Here is a 16,076-nt window from a genome sequence, read left to right as displayed (position 1 = left end):
CTTGGAAGCCAGGAAGCTCAAAGCTAACATCGGGCCTTCTCTCTCTTAAATAATTGCTTATCTTTTTGCTTTATTCTAATTGAAATGCCCTATACCCCAGTCTACCCTTGCCCCGGCCAGAGGAAGTTATCCCTTCTCTGGACACATGTAGCGTTTTATCCAGGGGTTTATGCTTTATGCCTTGGCATGTCGCTATTTGCTGGCCTCATCTCCTCTGACAAACTGTGCTCCTGAGGACGGTGACATTGTAGCCTGTCTGTGTCTGATACATTATTAATATCTACGCTCCTTGTGGAATGAATGTTGGCCAAATAGGTTTGTTTAAACATATCTGTCCATGAAGAAAAAGGAACCAGTAGTCCTTCCTTCAACAATGAAAATGTCTTAACTCATATGAGTGTTTTCCTTTTTGCTGTAGCTATCAGTAGCTTCGAGGACTTTAGTGTCCAACTGCTGTGACGTTGTTCAGGTAGAGGACCAGGATTGCAATAGACACAGCCATGTGCTCCGCAAGGCTCCAGAGAAGCCCCGATTCTTGGTCCTGGCTGCTGGAGAGGCTGCAGCCCAGCCTGCGGCTCCCAGGCCTTCCCTGCGCCTGGTACCTCCACAGCTGCCCTGCTGTCCCCGTGCTGTGTAGGGCTCTGTGTCTGTTCCCTCTTCCCCGACGTCATCAAGTCTGTGAGCCCCTTGCGGGCAGGGACCCAGCTTCACTGGCTGGGGAAGATGTTTGCACGGGCTCGTCACTGTGCCAAAACCGGAGGAGCCACAGCCCAGAGGAGGAAGCGGCGGAGCTCTGGTATTGTTGCTGCAGCTGGTGTTGTGAATCAGGCCGACGAGCAGCGCATCCTCTTACCCGGCTATTTCACGACACCAGGGTTGCATCATACCCATCCTCTCCAGGCGAGCCTCGCGGGATCGGGTCGGAGGCAGGACGTGGGGCTGGGCTGGGCTGGGGTGGGGAGTCTGTGTGTGAACGATTGTTCTGTGCAGCCCACTGGATCCCAGTCCAGACTGTTCCTCAGGATCACTGCTGATGCCTGCCCCTCACTCCCTCCTCTGCCCAGGCCCGCGGAGTCTCCAAGGTGGGCTCCGGAAAACACCTGCCGGAGGTTCCAGGTGATACTGACGTCCGGGAGCAGCCAGGGTCAAGCCCTAGGGCTCATGGCTGGGGCTCTTGGCTACTTTGGCCTGACCATTGCCATAGCCTTCTCCTGGCCCTGTTGCCCTGGGCCGGCTTTCCAGAAGCAGGTAGGATCTGATACCCCAGGACAAAGGCCGGCCTGCTTGCCCTGGCATTCCAGGCCTTCCCTACTCAGAAACAATGCCACCATCGCCCCCGTTCCCTCCTTCCTTCCAGCCCCTGCCCTACACGGATCCACATGGTGGTCCTGTCGGCTCTGCCTTCAAAATGTATCTCGACACCCTGCTGTCCTCAAGGCATAGGGCTAAAAACAAAGCAGGACAGAACAAAGTGTCTCAATTTCGAACACTTCTCCCCATCCTGCCATCCCGCAGCTACTCCCCTGGCCTGGCCACCACATCACACGCCTGTGGTGGCCCTGACTAGGCTTGTCTTGGCCTTGCCTCCCTCGGCCCATTGTCCACACAACAGCCAAAGTGACCTTTGAAAAATATAAACCTGACCATCACGTAGTAGAATATGAAACTTCCAACTCCGGCCTATAAGGCCAGATGTGCCCTCTGCCATGTTTCCAGTCCATGTCCTTGGTCTCTCTGCTCCAGCCACACGGGCCTCCTTGATGTTCTGGAAGCCCGAGCCACACTCCTGTCGCAGGGCCTTTGCACGTGCTCTCCCCGCCGTCTGAACCCCTGTGCTCGTACCTGCTCGCTTGTGGGTGGCTCCTTCTCACTGTTGGAGCCCAGCTCAAAGTCCTCATCCTCGGAGAGGCCTAATGCTCTTCCTAAGAAAAAGCTTTGTTTTCTTAGTAGCATTTATCACTAAATGTACGATAACAATTGCTTGTTTATTGTCTGTCTCTCTCACTAGAATGTGAGCTCCGGGAGGGCAGGGTCTTTGTCTTGTTCCCTGTGGTGTCCCTCTTCCCTAGCATAGGGTGTGGTATATAGTAGGTACTCAATAAATGTAGAATGAAGAAACAGTTGGACCCCGAATCTCCCCCCATTTCTTCCCTCCTGTCCCCCTTGCTTGTGACAGCCACTCAGCCCAGGCCTCCGCCGGACGGGCGAGAGATACCTGGCACCGGTGCGGGTGTCATTTCCATTTTGCTGCCTCGGAAGCTGAGACTCGCCCAGGTCAGGCGACTCACGCAAAGTCACACGGAAATTGCCAGAGCTGAGATTCCCGAGGGCAAATCGCTCGGCTGTGCTCAGGGCGTGTAGAGTCTCGGACCCGCAGGGCTCCCAGGCTGCCTGGCCTGTGGCTTCTCCCGGAGGCTAAAGTCCTGGAAGGCAGGGACTGTGTGTGACCCAGCAGTGTGTCCCCCAGCAAGGACAGTGCCTCTGTGAACGCTTCTCAAGTTGGTTGAATCCCATCTAAACGCAAGAATCCCCTCTCCTAGGGGTCTGTGCTTTGGGACAAGGTGCCCGACAGCTGCTTGTTCTGCTGATAAACCGTCCAGGGGTCCTGCTCAAACCCACCCCACCCCACAGAGCGGTGGAGGGGCACGGAAGTGTAATGGAAGCAGCGAAGTTCCCCTGCAGGTTTGGGAGGGTCTTGGCACTGACACGGGCCAGGGGTTCTGGTGGGAGGAGGAAGTGACCTGCCCAAGGTCACCTGGCACAGTCACGGCCCCTCACTGCCCATGGGCGGGCGTGGTGTTGCTGGAAACCAGCCCTGGCCCCCTCAGGCCCCTTCCTCTCCCCAGATCTTAATCAGGAATTTTCCACGGCTGCCCAGGCTCGGGGTGTGTGGGATGGTGTGAGGGCATGTTGGTCAGGTGGCAGTTTAAGAGGGAGACAGACGATAAGATCTTCCCTGGGGGCCTCGGGAGGGAATGAGTAACTGGCAGGGAGGGGCCCCCACAACTCCTCTCCTGACACCTCCCAGATGGGGCCCAGGGAAGTGGCAAATGGGCCATGACAGGGCCTAGAGCGGGGGCTGGGGACACACACCTGCCGAGGCCACTCTGAGGAGGGGCTGGAATCCAGGGAGGGGGCGGGTAGGCCTGGGGGGCCGTGAGAGGAGCCCTGAGATTTAAAAAGTAGCGCGAATGATAAATATACACACTTTGCAAAAAAGTGCACAGTTGTCATGACCTTTTGGGCTTGGTGCTGGGGTCCTGTCGCCCTCGGCTGGCCCTGTGATGCCGGACTAGGGGCCGGATCCTGAGCTGGGGGAGTCCTGGGGAGCGGCCCCTGCATCGGCCCCGCTGGTGGCAATGGGCAGCCAAGGGTTTCTATGGCAGCCGCGCAATCCGGCGTCCCCTTCGTTATTCAATCAACAAGCGTCTACTGGATGCCCACCTGCGCTGTCACAGGTGCTCGGGATGATTACTGGACAAAACAGGGCCAGACCCCTGCTCCTGCGGGCTTCCGTTCTAGTGAGCTGGGTGAAATTTACGCCCTGGCCCCGGAAAAATGCACTGTGGCATGAGAACTTGACCACGACCTTGTGGGGCTCCTGGACCCTCACCTTGGAGGGCGACTCCATGATGGTTTGCTGCTCACGCGGTCCGAGCCCGGCCAGCTGCCCCCTGTGCACCCCGGCCTGTCTGGACAGGGAGTGCCCGGGCAGTCGGCACCCGCCCTGTGAGTTCCCGACTAGCTAGTGCCGACTCGCCGTTGGAGGTCGTGGGGCCCCAGGGACACGGAGCTGGCCCCCTGGGGGCCGGTGTGAGCTCTCAGAGCCCCGGCCTGAGAGGCAGGGACGGGAGGGAGAGCAAATGTGTGCCCCCCATGTTCCTCCTGAAGACTGGAGCCTGAGCACAGGCCTAGCTCAGACGCCCAGAGCTGGCGGTGGCCTTCTGGCCTCTGTCCCTCCCCTGCCTCCAGGAGCAGCAACTCATCCCTGAGGCTCAGGTCAGGGGTCCCCTCCTCCAGGAAGGCTTCCTTGGCTGTCCCCACCCTGAACCTCCTCCAGGGACATCTCTGCCATCATTGCGCTCCCGGCGCAGCTGTTTCCATGCCCATTGCCCCTAACTTAGCCCTGGCCCTGGCTCTGGGCTGGCACGCGCATTGCCTGCCGTCTGTGTCTCTGGCACCTGCCACCACCCATGGCTTGGTTGTCGAGGGAATGGCTGCAAGATGGAAAACCCAGAAGAGGTGACAAAGGGATCAGTGATTCTCTTGTGAGCCGCTAGGCCACCCCACCCCCAGGTAGCAGACTCCGAGACAGCGGTGAGTGTGCAGGGCTCTTGGGGTCGGTACCTGCGGGCAGAGGGAGAAGGGGGCTGCGGTGTAGACTCCAAGCCCAGCCAACCCCAGCGAGCTCTGGAGCCGGGATGGCCCTTCAGAGTCGGGCAGGGCCCCAGGCCTTTGTGCCCCAGACCCACCAGCCACGGGATGCTGGTATCTGGGGAAAGGTGACTGCAGGTGAGGCCATCGCCATAGGGGTCGGCACCACGAGCCCGGGTGGCAGCTGGGGGACACGTCATTCATTTCCAGAAACACACCAAGCTCATCTGTTGAAACCTTGACCCACCTCTTTCATCCCCCACAACTCCGATTCCAACCACTGCCCCCTGCAATGGCCTGAGTGCCTCTGGTGACCAGAGTGCTGCCCCCACTGCCACTGTGCATTCAAGGCAAAGCTGGGTCCCAGTGTGGCGCCTGGAGGAGCTGGGAGCACTTTGTCCTTGATGGCGTCAGTGGAGGGGGGAGGCGCTGGCTCCCCGGGCTCTATAACCCGGTGGCCCTGGAGGCAGAGCCTGGGGCAGCCAGGCCCACGTGTGAGGGGACACTGAGGGGACGCTGAGGTGCCCTGGAGGCCGCTGGCTGGCCACAAGCCCCGTTGGTGCACACAGAGCACAGCTCGGATCAGCTGAGCCCTGGCTTGGGCTCCTTGTCGACAATGGCTTATGTGTACGGAGGAATGTCCCTGGAAGGACACACGAGACGTTGGGAGACAGAGGTCGGAGCTAGAGAGGCTGGATTTATACATATACGTGTGTGCATCTTTTAAAATGTCACGCCATTCATCTATTCAAAAATACTAAATAAATAAAGACCATATGCTCATACGAGAGGCTTTTGAAGCTGCGTAGGGTGGGACCTGTAGCAGGTCCTCAGGCCACCAGGCCATCTCTAGCGTCCCTTACAGGGTCCCCTAGGGTCCTCTCTGCTGACTGCCGCTTCCTGGATCCTGGCTGGTGCCTCCTGCTGCCCCCAGACACAGACGAGCCACTGCAGGACTCAGGGGCGTGTCTGGCTCTGGGCCAGCCCAGCCCCCCAGACCCAGGCGGGTCCCCTATCTCAGTGATCACACGGTGGGTGGAAGCCGTGGGCACGTGCTCACCTCCCGCCCTGCCGGGGACCCTGCTTGCCAGCCGTGGGCGGTTTGGGCCGACCTCCCTGCCTCCTCCCTGGTGCAGGCCCAGCCTATAAAACCACCCTGAGTGTCCTTGCCGGCCCTCGCCCCCTCCCCCGACACCCAAACGCACAATGGCAGAGCTGCCCGCGTCAGAGACGCCCGGGGACCCTGCCCTGTGCAGCGGGCGCTTCACCATCAGCACGCTGCTGGGGGGCGATGAGCCCCCGCCGCCAGCGGCCTATGACAGCAGCCACCCCAGCCACCTGACCCACGGCAGCACGTTCTACATGCGCACCTTTGGCTACAACACCATCGACGTCGTCCCTGCCTACGAGCACTATGCCAACAGCAACCTGCCCGGGGAGCCCCGAAAGGTCCGGCCCACGCTGGCTGACCTGCACTCCTTCCTCAAGGTAAGTGCGGCTTCAGAAGACTGGCCACTTCCCTGCTGTGTGGCTTTGACCCAGTTACCTAACCTCTCTGAGCCTTGGTTCTGTTTGTGCCATGAGGACAAATGAATGCCCTCATGGGCTGAAAGGCCCCAGTGACAGAGCAGGAGTGGGAGCTGTAAAGCTTTGGCCCATGTTATAATGTTTACTGTCTAATCACTGGCAGCCCAAAGGTAGAGTGGGCAGCTATAGAGGTAATGAGCCTTCAGTCAGTGGAAGCATGCAAGCAGAGGTTGCCCATACCTGGGCGAGACGGGGAAAGGAGGGGCACGGAAGGTCCACCTTGGAGAGGGGGCTCACTGGGTTTGCCACCTGGGAGGTTGGACTGTGAAGAGTAGGGGGCTGGGAGCTGGATCGTCACAAGCCCTGTCTGGCCTCACTTTTCCCATCTGACAGTTGGGCAGAATCATTCTTGGTTCTGCAGCTGGGACTTGCTGAATTCACAGGGCTCCTCCCCACCCCAGAGCAAACCCCGGGGTTGGTCCCCACGGACCAGACATGGCCCTTTGCTCCACACGGGGCTGCTGAGTGGTGACACCAGGAAGAAAGCCCTGGAGGAGGGGGCTTCAGTCACCTGGGGCACAAACTCCCCAGAGGTAGAGGCCTGGGTCCCAGGCTCAGCCCTGCCAGGGACCCGCTGTGTGGCCTTGGACAAGCTGCTTCACCTCTCCAGGGTGACGCTAACCCTGCCCCCCCCCTTCCCAGGCTGCACAACTGCCTGGTCAGCTCCAAGGCCACTGCGCTCCCGAGGGGAGGGGGTGCTACGAACAGGCGCGCCCAGGACTCCCAGCCTCCCGTGGTGTCTGCTCCCCGCTGCCACCGGGGAGCCCCTCAAGCAGCTTGACACCCAGGGAGGCCGAGGGGTCTGGGGATACCTGTATCCCACAGAGGCACAGGCCAGGGGCTGGGTACAGAGACCCAGTCCCTAGCACCCCCGCCTGGCTGACGCGTGGTCTCCGGGCTCCCAGCAGGAAGGCCGACACCTGCACGCCCTGGCCCTCGACAGCCGGCCCAGCCGTGAGATGACCGACGGGCTGGTGGAGGACGAGGCAGGCGCGGGCAGCGAGAAGAGCCCAGGAGAGCCCGTGCGCTTCGGCTGGGTCAAGGGGGTGATGGTGAGTGGAGCGAGGCTGCGTCTGTGTCCAGACGTGGGGGTGGGGAAGCGCAGCCCCGTCGGGCTCGGCTCTGACTCTCAGGTCCCAGTGGCCGGGGCAGACCCAGGGCCCAGCCTGGGCCTCGGTTTCCCCATCTGCACAGTGACCTCAAATTTTCTCCGGTTTGTGCTTCCGGACCCCCTTTTTATCCCCTAGGCTGAGACCTGGCCCGGGGGAAGATCTCTGCTTGGCCGCTCACTAGTCGTGTGGCAAGTGACCTACCCTCCCTGTGCCTCGGTTTTCTCATCTGTCACACGGTGGGAATTAGATGAGTTAATGGATGTGAAGTCATTGGCTCAACACCGGCCGGGGAGTTATTAGAAGAAGTTGTATTTCCCCCTCAATGCCACCAGGTGGCAGCACCAAACACACAAATCCACAGACTAGTATAGTAATTTTTTTTCTCGTTCTCCACGGAGGAAGGGAAAGGTCTGACGTAGCGTAGGACACGAGTAAGTCCCCAGACAGGAAGGGAGCAAGGGAACTTGGCTTTGGAAGACATTATGGGACTTTACAGAGAGGACCACATGGGATGTAGGAAAAAGCTTTAGTCCAGCTCTGGGAGGCAGGAGGCCGGGTTTTGATCTTACTCTGCCAGCTGCCAACTGGCTGTGCCTCAGTTTCTCCATCTGACTCACAAGCCCTCCCCCCGCCCCCAGAGGCTCATATTCAGAGTCTGGGGTCCCCTCCCGACTGTGCTGGCTGGAGGCTGGCGTGGCCCTGTCGAGCATCTCAGAGCAGATGGAGGACCTCAGACACTTCCCTGGGCTGTGAACGCCGCACACCCCTTTCCCAGCATGCAACTGGTGGGGCCGAAGACCACACCAGCCCCTCCACCTGGGAACGTCAGCCTCAATCGTGGCCTCTGGCTTTGCTTTAAATTTGGAAGCTGAAGTCACAGCCATCTGAGCTCTGATTTCTGCTTGTACACGGAGCATGGGCTCAGCTGGCATTTGCTGAGCTCCCCCTAAATGCCAGGCCCTGGGCCAACAGCCAGCCGCTGGGGCCAGGCGGGGGCTGGCAGACACAGGACCCTGGGCTTGGGGCAGGGTGCGGGTGGTGAGGCTGCAGCCATCCTCAGCCCTCGCTGGGAGGGCCGGAGAGGGCGTGGGAAGGACAGGCGGGTCTCCGGGTGCCTGTCACCCGCCTGCCTCACAAAACCGGAGAGTCAGACCTACTGAAGTGGGAAAAGCAAAGAAAGGACCCGGTGTCCCCTAAGCCTAGGTGCCTGATGCCACGCCATGACCAGGGACAGGGACTTGTGTGTTTGGCCTTGGGGTGTCCACCCAGGTGGCCTCTGACCCCACTCTCCCCCCAGATCCGTTGCATGCTCAACATCTGGGGCGTGATCCTCTACCTGCGGCTCCCCTGGATTACGGCCCAGGCGGGCATCGGTGAGTGCCGCCTCCGGGGAGGGGAGGGAGGGAGGGGTGCTTGTACCCTGGTCCTCCAAGGCCCCATGGGCTTGGGCTGCAGAGACCTCAGGCCAGGCCTACTCCTCCCCGGTGCAGAGCTGGGCCCCTGAAGTGACAGGGGTCAGGGTGGTGTGGCAGAGGCACACTGGTTGTGGAGTCAGCAGACCTAAGGGCTCTCCCTGACTCTGTTTCCCCTCAATAAGCCACTTAACCTCTCTGAGCCAATTTCTAATGTGGACCATGCACTCCGGACAGACTGGGATTCAGATGCTAGCGCTGTACCATGCTGTGTGACTTTGGGCAAGTTTCTTAACCTCTCTGAGCCTTGGATTTCTCATCAGTAAAACGGGGGTGCTAACTATGCCTGCCTCACAGAGCCATTGTGGGGTTTATATGATGCAGGTAAAACAGCACAGGAGTTGGGACCCAGAGGTGCTCATCAAGTTGTAAGTGTTACTTTATATTTTATTATTAAAGGAGGGTACCTTCCCTTCCATACCTACCAATCCTTTACATGTTGGCTAATGAGCTCCCTGGCTATTCAGAATATGCCAGGAGGTAGACAGAGACCCATTTTTCAGATGAGAAAGCTGAGGTTCAGAGAAGGGAAGTGACTTGACTTGCATGGTGACTTAGTAGGCAGACATAGGTTCCTCCCGAGGCTCCTCCCCTGGGAAATGCCCTGAGTGTTGGGGCGCTCACCCCCCCCCACAGTCCTGACCTGGATCATCATCCTGCTCTCGGTGACGGTGACCTCCATCACGGGCCTCTCCATCTCGGCCATCTCCACCAACGGCAAGGTCAAGTCAGGTGGGCCCCCCGTCTCTACCCTGGGGACGGGTGGGTCTTTGAACTGCCCCTCCACGGGACACCCCAGCTGCTCCTGTGGTCCCGGTGAGGGCTCCGGGCAGGCTGTCCACACCACACGATGGCTTTGGCTGTCTCCTGCCCCGTGGGCCCCGGGGTCACCCCGTCCTCGGCCTCTGCCTGCCCCGAGTCCGATCCGGCCACCCGACCCCTCTGGTTTCACGGCTCCTGGCTCTGCCCCGATAGGTGGCACCTACTTCCTCATCTCCCGGAGTCTCGGCCCAGAGCTAGGGGGCTCCATCGGCCTCATTTTCGCTTTCGCCAACGCCGTGGGTGTGGCCATGCACACGGTGGGCTTCGCGGAGACCGTGCGGGACCTGCTCCAGGTGAGGCCGGGGCGGGACCCCGGGCGGAGGGAGCCTGGTGCCCCCCCCCCCTCTATCTGGGTCAGCTGGGGCCTCCTCCACTCCTCCCCCTGGATTTCACCTATCAGGAACCAAGGCCACAGTCTGATCACCGTGGGTGACAGTAACAATCTTATTAAATAAGGACCATTCCCACAAGTCTCCCTCAAGGGTGCACGTGGCCTTTGGGCCACATTTTGTCCAGGCCCGTGTGCAGCGGCTGCTTTGAGGGACCTATTGGCAGGGAAGGAGCGTGAGGTTGCACTTCCCGTCAGAGGCCCCTAAATGAGAATGAGGGGGCGTCCGGGGGGCGGCAGGCAGCCTGGCCTGTTCCCCGCAGGAGTACGGCACGCCCATCGTGGACCCTGTTAATGACATCCGCATCATCGGGGTGGTCACGGTCACGGTGCTGCTGGGCATCTCGCTGGCTGGCATGGAGTGGGAGTCCAAGGTAAGGAGGCACAGGGAGCCGGGACGTGGGGGTCGTCGGGTGGAGAAGTGGGAATCGTGAGACCTGGGTTCTGGTCCCGGTCCTGCGTCCTGTGTGTATCGGCTGGGCATCACGTTCTGCAGCTGTGACAAAGGGCCCCCAAGGACCGGGGCCTGAGCCAAGAGAGGCTGTGTGTCTCTGTTGTGGAACAGTCCGGGTGCAGCATGTGGCCCAGGGCAGGCGTGGTGGCTCTGGGGGGTCCATTACCCAGACCCCTTCCGTCCTGTGGCCTCCGTCCCTTGGTGTGGCCCTCGTTCGCTTGCTCCGTGGTGGCCACGGCACCAGGCCCACGGCGCTGTCAGAGGGAGAGGGAAGAAGAGCCGGTAGGGAGGGCATCCCCTGTCCCTTGCCCGCCACGCACAGCTGCAACGGAGGCTGGGCAGTGTGGGCTTCGTTCAAACCATGTGTCCAACCAAAAGTCCGAGGGCGGGACCCGCCCCCGCGGCCCTGCCTCTCTCCCCCGTGTCCCCCGCTCTCCGGCTCTGGCTGCGCCAGCCTCCTGCCCTTCCTCGATGCACCAGGCTGAATCCCCGGATCGTTCTACGGCTCGTTCATCCTCCTCCTTTAGGGGGCTGCTCAAACGTCTCCTTGGAGACTCCTTCCCAGGCCACCCTGCTGCAGTAGCCACCCGCCTAGTCCCCATCACACCGCTTGTCCTTACTCTAAATTCATCTTCCTCATCCGCCAAGACGAGAGCCCTTGGCCATCCTGTCCACTCTGTTCCCCCAGCTCCTTGGGCAGAGCTTGCTGCGCAACGGGTGTTGAATGAATGAATGAATGAATGAGTGAGTGGGTGGGTGAGGAACGGAGGGAGGGACCCTGGGCAAGTCCCCCCGGTGGGGCTTCCTGAAGCGGCGGCATCCTCTCCCCAGGCCCAGGTGCTGTTCTTCCTCGTCATCATGGTCTCCTTTGCCAACTACTTGGTGGGGACATTGATTCCGCCCTCCGAGGACAAGGCGTCCAAAGGCTTCTTCAGCTACCGGGGTACGTGCAGGTTGGGGCCCCGACCATGGCTCTGGGGACGGGGACAGTCTGTCCGGGAATCTGGCCCACTATGTGGGCACCGGGAGGGTGGGATCCAGGGGTGCCGGAGGGGCTGACAGCCCGCCAAGCCCCCCCCGCTGTCCCTGACTCGGCCCTCGGTTTTCCAGCGGACATATTCGTCCAGAACTTGGTGCCCGACTGGCGGGGCGCGGACGGCAGCTTCTTCGGGATGTTCTCCATTTTCTTCCCCTCAGCCACAGGCATCCTGGCCGGGGCCAACATCTCCGGGGACCTCAAGGTGAGCTGAGTACTCGTCCCTCCGGCGTCCTGGCGCTGCAGGGGCTGTGGGCAGGGTCTCGCTCCCTGCCCAGCAGGATCCGCCTCTGGCGCTGAGACCAGTGGGCAGAGCTCCTAAAATACAGTCTAGTCCGGTCCAAATCGATTCCATTCCACCCCTCTGAGACTGTCGACGACCCCAGCTGCGTTCCAGACCTCGGGGGACACCCAAAATGCTAATCTCCCTACTTCCTGGGACTCTCAGCCTTAGGGGAAGACGGGCCCCGCTGTGACCTTCCAGAACTCAGCCTTGATCACGCACATCTTTGCTGGGCTGACAGTCCAGGGCTCTCCACTGCCTTCATGCAGGCAGGCTTTTTGGCTCGGCATTCAAGGCTGCAACCTGTCTGTCCAACCTCATCCCTGACTGTGGCCACCATTCCCACAACCCCTGCTCCAGCCCCAAGTTTCCTCTGCTTTGCCCATGTTGCCTGTCCCTCCTCCACACCTCTGCCTGTCCTGCGCTCTCTATCTGCAATTCCATATCCTTGCTTTTCTGTCTTACAAAGCTCTGTTTGTCTTTCAAATACCTCCTGCAACTTTATATCTCTCCCAGCCCTTCCATCAGAGTCATGGCTCCCCACGAATGTGGGGCCGGTCATGTGTCAGTTCCCCTTGCATCTGAAGAACCGCCAGCCCCCACTGTCTCCCTCTTCCCTTGCAGCTTAGAGTCCGGCATGTACTGGGTGCTCAGTACATGTTTGTTGACTGAATACTAGTGAAATGCAGTGTTAGAGTAGAATACAAAGCGCCGTACAGTGGGGGAGAAGGCAAGGCTGATATTGGCAGGGGCTCCAGCAGAACTTCTGGGTGGAGGTGGGGCTGGGGCTAGAGCTTGGCTTTGAAAGAGGAGAAGCCGGTGGAGCCTTTGTGGGCAGGAGGATCAAAGGAGGTGGCGGCCAACGAGGCGATCGGCCAGGAACCTGGCACCGTGCTGGAATCACAGCCACCCCTCAGCCCGGTCTCCAGTCCCGCTCAGAAGATGCTCCTTGACGCATTTTCTTTTTTCTTTCTTTGTTTTTTGAGACAGAGGCTTGCTTTGTTGCCCGGGCTAGAGTGCAGTGACATCATCATAGCTCACTGCAACCTCCAACTCCTGGCTTCAAGAGATCCTCCTGCCTTAGTCTCCCGAGTAGCTGGGACTACAGGCGTGCGCCACCACACCTGGCTAATTGTTCTGTTTTACAGAGACAGGGTCACACCCTGTGACCACTATGTTGCCCAGCCTGGTCTAGAACTCCTGGCCTCAAGCCATCCTCCCATCTCAGCCTCCCAAAGTGCTAGGATTACAGGCGTGAGCCCGGCCTGCTGCATGTTCTTAACCGGATTGAGAACTGTGCATTGGAGACAATTTTGAAGCACGACGGGCTCTAACTGGCTGTGCCCTGGGTGGTTCAGGCGGGCCCTGGGAATCAGAGAGTGTTTGTCTCAGTCCTTTATCTGGGGCGGGGCCGGCAGAGGCCTGGTCTGTGTGCCCCGAGGCGCCTGCAGAGGTCGCCCGTGCTCAGACAGCCTGGATCCCCCCAGCCCCTGGGCCTTGGATGGGGTCTCAGCCCCTTGATCTTGGTGGCGTCCGTCCGCCTCTGTGGGTCCTAAGCACCAGGCCCCTTCCTCTCTGTGCCAAGGTCACGGGAGGCTGCCCCCCGCGTTAGCCTCAGACAAGAGCTGGGGCCTGGGAGGAGGCCAGAGGTTGCCTGACGCCCTCCCTCCCTTCCTCTCTGTCCCTCTCCTACAGGACCCTGCTGTGGCCATCCCCAAGGGGACACTCATGGCCATTTTCTGGACCACCGTGTCCTACCTGGCCATCTCAGCCACCATTGGTAAGTGGCCGGCCCAGCCACCCCGCAGTGTCTGTGAGCCCAGACCACTAGAGGGGACCCGCGGGTGGGGTTTGACTCTCTAACAGGGAGAGCTGGGCTGGGAGGACGTGGCGACCCAGGATGTGAAGCCTTGAACCCTATTCTGGGGTACCTTGGCCATGATGGGAGCATCTTCACGGGAGGGGTAGTTTGTGGTGGGGTTGGGGGGTCAGACCGGGCTCCTCTGATCCCTCCAAACCTTGAGGTTCCAGATTCGCAGCATAGAACGTGCTCCAACCCTAGGAATAATAATGAGGAGGAGGAGGAGGATACTAGCAACTGACTCACCACGTGCCAGCCCTTGACGTGGCCCAGCACATTTAATCCCAGTACTGTCATTTCCCCTGTTTTACAAAGGAGGCAATGGGGGCTCAGAGAGGTTAAGTGACCAGCCCAAGGTCACACAGCTACCGAGTGGTGGAACTGGCTTTCAACCCAGGCCTGGGCTGTTAACACCTTCCTTGACCAGAGAGCCTCACAGGTGCGCCTGCTCCCTGCGACCCGCTTTGAGGCAAGCTGTGCACAGGTGGCCAAGGGACTTGGCCCGGGCCTCTGCTTTAAGGAGGACATTGTGATCGTGGGCAGGTCACTTAGGCTCTCTGCAACCCTGTAAAATGGCCACGACAAGAAAAATAATAGTAATACCTGCCTCCTCGGGTGTGGCCAAGTACTTAGCGCGGCACCTGGCACGTGGTAAGCGCGCCTACGTATTAGCTATTGTCATTATTATCACCTGTGCAGCTTGCCCTCTGCAGCGGTGACCCGCGTTTTGGGGGTGGGAGAGGACAGAATGAGGGAGGGAAAGGAGACCCCCCCCATGCCCTCCTTCCTCCCCTCAGGCTCCTGCGTGGTGCGTGACGCCTCGGGGGTCCTGAACGACACGGTGACCCCGGGCTGGGGTGCCTGCGAGGGGCTGGCCTGTGGCTACGGCTGGAACTTCACCGAGTGCTCCCGGCAGCACAGCTGCCACTACGGCCTCATCAATCATTACCAGGTCCCGCAGGGTGCCCTGGGGCTCGGCAGGGGGCCGCCCGCCAGAGGCAGGGCCGTGGGCCGGCAGTTTGCAAGGACAGGGTTTGGGGGCTGCAGCGCTCGGTGCTCGGTCCTGCCTGTGGGCGGCCCTGGGATCGCCAGGGGAGGGCTGCGGACTCGGTGGAGGCTCAGGGCCCGGCTCCTGCCGGCAGTGGGGACCGGGGTGCCCCAGGGGGGTCTCGGCTCTGCCCCACCGTGGGAGTCCCTGAACCCCTCGCCCCCGCAGACCATGAGCGTGGTGTCAGGCTTCGGGCCTCTGATCACGGCTGGCATCTTTGGGGCCACCCTGTCCTCTGCCCTGGCCTGCCTCGTCTCTGCCGCCAAAGTCTTCCAGGTGAGGCCACGGAAGGGGGCGGGGTGGGCGGTGGGGGGTCTGGGTCGGGAGGCCCAGCTAGACGGGGCCCTGGGTGACCACTGCGAAGACCCGGAGGTGTCATGTGACCAGGGTCTCCAGCTGGAAGGGAAAGGGGCGTTCTGAGCCGACCCCTGCAGCAGGCAGCCCCTCCCTGCGGTGTGACTTGAAGGACAGCTACGGTTCCCACCCGCACCTCACCTGTGCCCCTGCCGGCCTGTGTGCACCCCCCCGTCCGAGTTTCACCCCAGGCGATCGGCCCCTCACTGTGTTCATGGTGAGGTGGGGGGCTCACCGCCACTGGACAGAGACAGGCATGAGGACCCAGACGGGGGACGCCCTGCTGAGGCCAGAGAGGGCCCGGGGCAGGGCAGGCGGCGCGTCCCAGGCCAGGGGCGAGCGAGGCGTCCGCTGCCGCAGTGCCTGTGCCTGGACCAGCTGTACCCGCTGATCGGCTTCTTCGGCAAAGGCTACGGCAAGAACAACGAGCCCGTGCGCGGCTACCTGCTGGCCTACGCCATTGCTGTGGCCTTCGTCATCATCGGTGAGTCTGCCTGGCTGGGGGGCTCCCTCCCTGCCGCCCACCTCGGCCCCAGCGCTCAGCCGGGCCTGGCAGTCGGGGGGCTGTCGGCGGAGAACTCTCGAGGGGGGGAGGCCCCACCCGGTTAGACACAGGGGGAAGCCATGGACCCTTTCCCACCCCCATGCACGTGGCTCCCAAGCCACGCCAGGCAGTGGCCCTTCTGCTTCGTTAGAAAGGGACTTACCTGCTCTGCATCCCTGTGTCTTGGCAGCTGGCAGCCCCTCCCCAGGTCTGAATGAGCCCCCAGGACACCTTTGGAGCCCAGGACAAGCTGCCATGTCCCTCCTCGGGAGCGGACACAAATGGCTGGGTCAACATCCTCATAGGTGTATAAACTAGACAAACCCATTTCCCAAACCTTGGGCTTCCAGACCCCTTGGGCTTCAAGGTGGGAGATGCCTTAGGAGAAAGAGCCCAGTTAGTCAGTTGCTTAGATTGACTTTCTGTCCTGGCTCTGCCGCGTGCCAGCTGTGTGATGTCAGACTAGTCACTTGACCTCTCTGAGCCTCCGTCTCCTCATCTGCATAATGGGAGCCATAGTGCATAACAGGTGTGTCACAGATGGGCCGGAAGATACCGTGCGTGCATGAACTCACCCACATGGACACACCCACACCCTCGTGTGCATGTACCCAGTACTTCCTGATTAACTTAGCCAAAGAGGCAGAACTCGCTAGAGACAGGTGGCCATGCCAGCAAGGACAGTGGCCATGCTGTGACATGCCATTGCCCTGCTCCCTAGCAGGAGTGGGGTTGGGGGAG

General features: G+C 60.7%; 1 protein-coding gene across 5 annotated transcripts in view; it reads left to right on the top strand.

Annotated features, from left to right (window-relative positions):
- The first annotated feature begins 5,560 nt into the window (after positions 1-5,560).
- Positions 5,561-16,076, top strand: part of SLC12A3 (solute carrier family 12 member 3) — a 31,981-nt gene continuing 21,465 nt past the window's right edge. For 2 of the 5 annotated variants that reach the window (XM_045533678.1, XM_045533681.1), the window contains exons 1-12: positions 5,561-5,862; positions 6,870-7,013; positions 8,371-8,446; positions 9,182-9,277; positions 9,521-9,660; positions 10,019-10,129; positions 11,041-11,152; positions 11,320-11,450; positions 13,224-13,308; positions 14,187-14,341; positions 14,606-14,713; positions 15,152-15,275. In XM_045533678.1, coding sequence (XP_045389634.1) covers positions 5,581-5,862; positions 6,870-7,013; positions 8,371-8,446; positions 9,182-9,277; positions 9,521-9,660; positions 10,019-10,129; positions 11,041-11,152; positions 11,320-11,450; positions 13,224-13,308; positions 14,187-14,341; positions 14,606-14,713; positions 15,152-15,275 — 1,564 coding nt within the window. In that variant the 5' untranslated portion in view covers positions 5,561-5,580. Of the gene's footprint in view, positions 5,863-6,866; positions 7,014-8,370; positions 8,447-9,181; positions 9,278-9,520; positions 9,661-10,018; positions 10,130-11,040; positions 11,153-11,319; positions 11,451-13,223; positions 13,309-14,186; positions 14,342-14,605; positions 14,714-15,151; positions 15,276-16,076 lie in introns of all 5 variants that reach the window. The other 3 variants (XM_045533677.1, XM_045533680.1, XM_045533679.1) reach the window with 2 other exon arrangements.

The sequence above is a fragment of the Lemur catta genome, chromosome 20, assembly GCF_020740605.2.
Source record: "Lemur catta isolate mLemCat1 chromosome 20, mLemCat1.pri, whole genome shotgun sequence".
NCBI lineage: Eukaryota > Metazoa > Chordata > Mammalia > Primates > Lemuridae > Lemur > Lemur catta.
Note: the sequence above shows the minus strand (reverse complement) of the source record. Positions and strands in the feature narration are given on the sequence as shown.